At 59.2% G+C, this 8,197-nt stretch overlaps 2 protein-coding genes across 3 annotated transcripts in view; one reads left to right on the top strand and one right to left on the bottom strand.

The window, feature by feature from the left end:
* TMPRSS9 (transmembrane serine protease 9) overlaps positions 1-6,644 on the top strand; it is a 29,431-nt gene extending 22,787 nt beyond the window's left edge. For both annotated transcript variants that reach the window (XM_063111277.1, XM_063111278.1), the window contains 5 exons: positions 1,054-1,456; positions 4,760-4,931; positions 5,479-5,744; positions 5,836-5,972; positions 6,483-6,644. In XM_063111277.1, the coding sequence (XP_062967347.1) occupies positions 1,054-1,456; positions 4,760-4,931; positions 5,479-5,744; positions 5,836-5,972; positions 6,483-6,644 (1,140 nt within the window). The remainder of the gene's footprint in view (positions 1-1,053; positions 1,457-4,759; positions 4,932-5,478; positions 5,745-5,835; positions 5,973-6,482) is intronic.
* A 377-nt stretch (positions 6,645-7,021) lies between these two features.
* TIMM13 (translocase of inner mitochondrial membrane 13) lies at positions 7,022-8,008 on the bottom strand. The gene is made up of 3 exons (XM_063111280.1): positions 7,836-8,008; positions 7,679-7,747; positions 7,022-7,470 (listed from the first exon to the last, which is right to left on the bottom strand). Exons 1-3 carry the CDS (start codon positions 7,953-7,955, stop codon positions 7,372-7,374), a joined length of 288 nt encoding a protein of 95 aa, XP_062967350.1. The 5' UTR covers positions 7,956-8,008; the 3' UTR covers positions 7,022-7,371.
* Between the last annotated feature and the right edge of the window lie 189 nt (positions 8,009-8,197).

Genomic DNA, 8,197 nt, shown 5'->3' on the forward strand with positions numbered 1-8,197 from the left:
GGGAAGCCCTCAAAATAAGAGTTGAAGATAAAATCTTTGATAAAGCATTGGTTACAGCACAGCCTTATAACACCAAGTTCGAGGGTTCAGATCCCCATACTGGCCAGCCACAAAAGAAAAAAAATCTTTCATAAAGTAGAGCAGAAACAGATAGTCGATGCCTCGAGAAGAGATAAGAATATTTTGGACTGATAAGCTCAGTCCAGGGAACCTCAGCATCCAGATAAAAGAAGTTCCAGAAAGATAAAGGCAGGGGTAAGATTATCAAAGAACTAAGAAACTTGCCAGAGCTGATGGAAGTGAGCCTGCAAGTGCCCAACATAAACAACAAAAAGCATGTCATCAAATTCTTGCTCACAGACAGAGACAGGATGCTAATAATTTCCACAGAAAGACAGGAGAGTCAAAAGAGCCAGGACTCACGATGGCATCAGACTCAATGCTAACACTCGAAGTCAAAGGTCATATTACATCAAAATAGAGGTGACAAATGGAACGCCCGTTGGCAAATCCCTGCAGTGGGAACCTAAGCAGCTCAGCTTCTGGAACCAGACTGCTAAATTCAGGTCTTGGCTCAACCTTATCCTAGCTGTGCGACCTCAGGCAAGTTATTCAACCTCTCTGGGCCTCAGATTCTCAGCTGTGAAATGGTGATCATAGCAATATTTATCTTCTAGGATTATTGTGAGAATAGTGCTTTGCATAGAGTTTTTTTTTTTATATATATGCATTCTATTTATTTTTATATCTGATAACATTTAATAGAATAAATAATAAATACATTTATTATATCTATTATTCTATATATAAATGGTTGATTCATAATAGCTAACTTATCTTGAAAACAATGTTGAATGATTAAAGCAAGTCGCAAAATGTTACCTGTAACATATTTACATAAAACTTATAAATAACAAAATTTTAAATAATGCCTGGGCTGTGCCTTCCTGCTTCTCTGATGGGTCCCACCTCCTTGTGGGAACTCAGGAGGGCCTGGCATTGGCCTGCAGAGGGTACCCCAATGGTCAAGCAGCCCTTTCCTTCTTTTTTTAGGGTGACTCTGGGGGCCCCCTGGCCTGCGAGGAGACCCCTGGTGTGTTTTATCTGGCCGGGATTGTGAGCTGGGGGGTTGGCTGTGCTCAGGCCAAGAAACCCGGCGTGTACACACGAATTACCAGGCTGAAGGGCTGGATCCTGGAGACCATGTCCTCAGACCCCCTCCCCACACCTCCCCCCTTGACCACAAGGACACCGGCCACCACCACCAGCCATCCCCTCAGGACGATGGCTGGTCTCACAGTCCCAGGGGTCACCACCAGCCGACACACCCCTGGGTCCACCAGCAGGTCGACTGGCCAACCTGCTAACACGACCTTATCTGCCATAAGCACCACTGCTAGGGGCCAGACGCCACTTCCAGACACCCGGGAGCCTACCACGCATTCCCAGCTACCAGGTACAGGGGAAATGGAGGGACGCGTGGGGTGGAGGACACCCGTGTTAATGAGCTTGCGCTGCCATAACCAATACCACAGACTGTGGGGCTTGACCAGCAGACATGCGTCGTCTCACAGTCCTGAAACCTGGAAGTCCACGATCAAGGTGGGCAGGTGCTGGTTCCTTCGGAGGCCTCCCTCCTTGGCATGTACATACCGTCTTCTCCCCGTGTCCTCACATGGTCGTCCCTCTGTATATATCTGTGTCCTAATCTCTTCTTACAAGGACACCAGTCAGACTGGATCAGGGCCCACCCTAATGACTTCGTTTTACTTTAATGACCTCTTTATGCAGGGGACAGCTTGGCTCAGCCCTGCCCACCATTACTGGGAGCCCTCAGTTAATGATCTCTTTAAAGGCCCTATCCCCAAATACAGTGACATTCTCAGGTCCTGGGGGTTAGTGCTTCAACATGTGAGTGGGGGGTGGGGCATACATCCTGACAGCCACAGACACAGGCATATTGGCCAGATGTACCTTGTCTCGTGGCAAAGGCTTTGTCCCGCGGTCTTCTCCCATTTTAAGGAAACTCCTCTGGAGTATGGGAAGTCCACGGTGGGGAGAGGGGTGTCTTCATCGTGGGGTGACCTTTCATCCAGCCCACATTCACGGCGCCCTGCTCTGTGCCGGGAGAAGCAGGGAAGTCGTGGCTCAGGTGGCAGGTGCGCAAGGTCTGGGCAAGCAGCAAGGCGTGCAGAGAAGACCACAGGGAGGAGCTGGGCATTGGCAGGGCGGCGGCTGATCCCAAAGGCTACCGTTTGGGGCCTGAAAGGGGACAGCACATGCCCCGCTACACTCAGGCGGCTGCTGAAGTGCCTTAAACTTAGCAGGCAGTCGTTGGCCCGTAGATAGAGATACTAATAGAGAATGTGTCTTTGCCATCTTTCCACTCCCATCTTCGATGCTGAGCTAATTTTTATTAAGTATTAATCAGAACTATGAAACGGCTGTATTTGGGGGTCAAAAATCATAGCCCCGTCCAACAGAGGCAGTTCCAGGAGGCTCGGGCTGATGGATGCATAAGCAGACCCCACCTGCCGCATCCTGGGAACAAAGGGTAAACGCAGCGATAGGTGAACTCCCCTGCCTAGTGAACCCCCCCCCCCGTCTTGATTGGGAGGGACGGAAGGACCACCCAAGCAGAACTGGGCAGGTCTCCCCTACTGGGGCTCCCCCAGAGGGGACAGGCTCTCAGCAGCAGGAGCTGGAGGTCTATCCACCTTACTTCTTGCCATGATTTCCCCAGAATTCCCAGCCATGACACCCCTCTGCACAGACACTGAGTGAGGGGCATTTCTCTAAAGCCCCACACCCCTCCAGTCATTTCTGCCCCATCTCCATCATAAATGTCCCTCTCTGGGCCTCCCCATCCTTTCTTCTAGCTCAGGGATGGGCGGAGTGTACAGAAGTTGGGGAAGCCACTCATAATCGCGTTGTCCTATCACAGCCATCAGGACGTGTCACAAGGGCGGTTTTCTCTTTTCCACGTCTGCACGTTTATACAGCACCTCGGCCCCATCAGACTGAGACCACCGGGCACAGACCCACGTCTGAGAACCTTTGCACGCCAGGAGAACTGTGGGGTGGCTCAATAAACAGTCGGGTTATTATGGGGTTGGTTTGGGACAGACTGGGATGTAGCCATTGGCTCAAAGCCAAGCAGGGCCATATGTATGAAGGGGTCAGTGTCAGGCCTGGACTGCAAAGCGGTCCTGGCTCCTGTTTTCTTGGGGGCCACAGAGATAAGACATCTGTGTAAAGTTGTGTCCTTTATCAGAGGGCCTGCACCTGCCTTAGATCCTTCTGGCGAAAGGGGGACATTTCATTCCGACTGATGTGAGTTCTAACAGCAAAAGGTCTGTTTCTCAGCCAGTTATAAAGTAGTGCCGGCTCAGACAAGGCTGTCTCACGCCCCCCCAGCTGAGCCATGTCCTTGGGAGAAAGGGTGTTGCTCACTGACTCTTAATCCTTTTCTGTTGCCTATAACAGAACACCTGAAACTGGGTAATTTATAAAGAAATTGAATATATTGCTTACAGTTTTAGAGGCTGGGAAGTCCAAAGTCTAGGGAACACATCTGGTGAGGGCCTTTTTTGATGGTGACTCTACAGTGATGCAGTGTGACATAGTGAAATGGCAGAAGGAGACAGAGACACTAACCTCCTCACTGGCTGTCCTTTTAAAGCCACCAGAACCATGCCATGACCACCATCAAACCATCAATGGATGAATCCGTTCATTAGGGCAGCTCCTCACAATCTCATCAGCTCTTCAAGGCCCCGCCTTTCACTGACCATAACAGGATTTCCCACCCTCTTCATGCTGTCAGTGGGGGTTAAGCCTCCAGGAGCTCTGGGAGGACATCCGGCCCACAGCACAGACGCAGCAGCTGGCCTTATCTGGTCTGGCCCCCAGGCCTGGGCTGATTTTTACTTTTGCAATAATGGTAGCCTGGCAGTTCTTAATCTGGGGCCCCTGAAATGGGAGGAGGGTTCTGTGTGGAGGTGGCATCTTCCAAGGAGAGGGGCTGTGGCTTCCATCGGATTCCCCAAGGCCACCTGGTCTTGGGGGGCATATGATGGTGCCCAGGAGGCTCGTGTCTGCCCGGGATACAAGGCTCCAGGCGGGAGGGGCTGTTGGCAACTCGGCAGTCAGCCTCACGAACCTGCCCCCTTCACTCCTTTTGGGTGGGCACACTGAGCACCTCCCTTGCCTGTTAGTCTCTGCATGTGCTAAGACCGGGACAGAAGGGCATTTCCCAAACCTGGAGGGCAGGAAATTCCACTGGGTGGTGGGAGAGAGGGCTGGGGTAGGGGGCTGGCCCCCAGAAGGAAAATGCCCTACAGGAATTATCAGGTGGGCACCTGAGTCCCCCCTACAATGGGTGATCATGGTGTTCCCTGAGCACCCCTTGAAGTCAATCACGTGTCCGTCCCATACTGTGTTCTGAGGATGTGCTTAGTACTGCCTGATGGTGGCGGGGGGATCCCACTGGGGGTGGGAGGGTCGCAGCATGGAGGAAATATCAGGGAAAGATCCTGGTAAACAGTGCCAGGGAGGGCATCTGGGAAGGGCCTCCGGGATAGCCACACCCAGCACGTGCAAAGGCCCTGGGGCAGGAGGAGAGACTCCAAAGCTGAGTTTATAGGAAACAAACTTGGATGCGTTTCAAACGTTGTCCGAGAAGAGCGGGGAGGAGGCTAGTTTGTAGAACCGGGCGCTGCCGCTCTCCCGCCCACCGCCCACCCCTGGCTCTCCCCAGACTGCGGCCTGGCGCCCGCGGCGGCGCTGACCAGGATCGTGGGCGGCAGCGCTGCGGGCCGCGGGGAGTGGCCGTGGCAGGTGAGCCTGTGGCTGCGGCGCCGGGAACACCGCTGCGGGGCCGTGCTGGTGGCCGAGAGGTGGCTGCTGTCGGCGGCGCACTGCTTCGACGTGTGAGTCCACAACGGCCCCAGGCCTGTGTGGGTGGTTTGCGCCTCCCGCGCCCGCAATGCCGTCCCCGCCCCGTGCAGCCCTCCCTGCCCATCCGCCACCCAGAGCCTGACCCCACGGGGCTGGCGGGACAAGCCCGTAGGGGACATGTGGGTCGCTTCCCCCTCCAGCGCTCCCTTCTCAGATTTGGCTACAGCCCCACGGCCACCCAGTAGAAAGCGCCTCCCAGGGCCCAGGCCCCTTCCCGACGGGGCGCCCGCCCTCCGGAGGGGATGCCCGAGTTCAGGGCTCGGCCCGAAATTCCCCTTCAGAGCACTAACGGCAGGTGGCCATGGCACGTCTTGGGGTGACACTCGGTGCCCAGTGGCTGGGCCGGGCGCATCCCAGGAACGGGTTCCCTCGCCGTCCCCTCCCTGTGGGAGGAAGGGACGAGTCTGGCCGCATTTCCCACAAGAGGTCAGGAACCCTGCCCAGAGTCCCCAGCCGGCCCCTGTGGGGACAGCGCAAGGGCGGGGATCTGGACTGAGCCTGTCCCGGCGCGCCCCGCAGCTACGGGGACCCCAAGCAGTGGGCGGCCTTCCTGGGCACGCCGTTCCTGAGCGGCGCCGAGGGGCAGCTGGAGCGCGTGGCGCGCATCTACAGGCACCCGTTCTACAACCTCTACACGCTCGACTACGACGTGGCGCTGCTCGAGCTGGCAGGGCCCGTGCGCCGCAGCCGCCTGGTGCGGCCCATCTGCCTGCCCGAGCCCGGGCCGCGGGCCCCCGACGGCGCGCGCTGCGTCATCACCGGCTGGGGCTCGGTGCGCGAGGGAGGTAGGCGGGCCGGGCTGCGAGTGTCGGAGGGAGGGGCGGCGGTGTCAGACGGGGGTCCCCGCCCCACCTGGCCCGTGTCGCCCGTCCGCAGGCTCGATGTCGCGGCAGCTGCAGAAGGCGGCCGTGCACGTCCTCAGCGAGCAGACATGCCGCCACTTCTACCCGGTGCAGATCAGCAGCCGCATGCTGTGCGCTGGCTTCCCGCAGGGCGGCGTGGACAGCTGCTCGGTGAGACCCCCGGGGCCGGGGTCCCTCCCACCCAGGGAGAAGGGCGGGGCTCCCGTTGTTCCAAAGCCCGCCAGCCAGGCGGCGCCCTCTGGTGCAAACTTCCCTGCACTCCCCGAACCGGACCAAGTAGCGCACCTCTCTGGCTGTGCAGTCTTTCACTCGAGAACTGTTTATTGGGCACCCACCACTAACCAGTTCCCGCCCCACCGTATATGGCCCCTGGACGGTGGACACGAGCGACGGGGGCAGGCCCGACAGCGGCCACAGTACGAGGCCCTCTTCCTCTGGGACCACGTGGCGGGTGTCCATAAATGCCTGCCCACGGCATGAACAGGTCATCCCAGCGCTGAACACATTTGCCAGATAATAAAAGTGAGGCTCACAGGGGAAGTCACTCACCTGGCGTCATTCCTGTAATGGCCTAAGGCCAGCCAGCTCTCCCTTGGCCTTAGGGACTCCGGTGGGGGATGTACAGGCCTTTCCTGAGAGCCCTTTCTTCTCTCCCCTCAGGGCGACGCTGGGGGACCCCTGGCCTGCAGGGAGGCCTCTGGCCGGTGGGTGCTAACTGGGGTCACCAGCTGGGGCTACGGCTGTGGCAGACCCCACTTCCCAGGCGTCTATACCCGCGTGGCGGCCGTGAGAGGCTGGATAGGGCAGAACATCCAGGAGTAACCGCCGCGTGGCTGCCCAGGACTGGAGATGCGAAGGCAGCAGGAACCAGCCGACCACCAGACCCGAAGAGGGGAGCCAGGCGGGGTGCTGCACGGAACGGGGTGCAGTCAATAAACACAGCCCCTTGTCCCCGACTCGCTGGCCCGGGATTTCCATGTCACAGCTGCGGCCACCTGCAGGTCCCACCCCAAGGACCAGGGGTTTGGATGGATGGTGGTGCTGGGGCAGTGGCACCAGCCGCACTTTCTAGGTTCCCTTCTGTGTTGCACAACACACACCCCATGACCCCGCAGCCCAGTGGCACCAAGGGAAAGACGGACCCCCGGGAGGCAGAGCCCAGGCTGGGCGGGCATCTCCTACACAAATCTCCTGCAGGGAACATGCGCGGGGCTCTCGACCCCTACCCCAGCAGTTTATTTGTTCACCCGCACGAGGTCACAGCTCAGGGGGGTGGTCTGCCCACCCCCACCCCGACAAGTTTCGTCCACATAAGGCTCATCTGCCCGGGGAGAGGCGCACACCACGGGAGGGACCACTGACTCCCAGACCTGAAACAGGTGCCCCTGGGCTGCACGGGGTCCCCCCAGACCCCAGCCGCACTCATGGTCGGGGACACAGTCCCCTGTCCCAGCACCGTGCCATGTGCCGGCCCTGCCTCGCTAAGCACGTCTATGGGCATGGAAACGGGAAGGGGGTGACCGTGGGTGGCCAGCGCCGCGCCTCTCGGTCACATGTTGGCTCGTTCCCGCTGCAGACGCGAGTTGTAGGCACGGGACACGGTGTTCCAGGCGTCCATGTAGCGGTCCATGCACATGGCGATGCACTTCTGGGGGTGGGCAGGGGGCGCAGCTCAGCTCGGGCCACCGCACACCCAGCACCGCCCGGGCCCCCGGGACTCCCGACACGAGCCCGCCCGGGCTGCACGATGCGCACGCGCGGCCGCCCCTCAGCCCCGTTAGCCCGCGCACGCGCAGAGGCTGCCCCGCCCGGGTCGAGGCCCCGCGACCCCCGCTCCGGAACCCCGCGGGTCTCACCTGCTCCGAATTGTCCAGGGAGCCCCCCGGCTTCCCGATGCACTTCCGGAAGCACTTGTCCGTCATCCTCTGTGGAGACACGCGAGGCCTCAGCCGCCACGCCGGGCCCCCGGGGGTACCCCTGCGTCCTCGCCCCCTCCCCGGGCCCAACCTGTACCTGCAGCAGCTCCTGCGCGTTGGCCACGGCAATCTGCACCTTCACCTGCTCCATGATGAGCCCTGGGTCCAACTTCCCGCCTCCGGAGGCCCCGAAATCCGTGCCGAAGCCGCTCTCCATGGCTCCGCAAAGTCAACCGCACCCAGGCCGCCCGTAGCCGCGCCGGAAGCCAGGCCTCCTAGGGCACGACGGGAAATGGAGTCAGGCTGGCCGAGCGCCAGACTGCAACTCCCATGAGGCCGCGCGAGGGCCCTCCACGCATGCGCAGGCGAGGGCCGCTCGTCCCCGTTGGGAACCGGTTTCCGGAGTCGGTCGGTCACTGCGCATTCAGGCTCCGCCCACAACTTGTCGCAGAGGGTGGG

The sequence above is a fragment of the Cynocephalus volans genome, chromosome 10 (genome assembly GCF_027409185.1).
Source record: "Cynocephalus volans isolate mCynVol1 chromosome 10, mCynVol1.pri, whole genome shotgun sequence".
Lineage (NCBI taxonomy): Eukaryota > Metazoa > Chordata > Mammalia > Dermoptera > Cynocephalidae > Cynocephalus > Cynocephalus volans.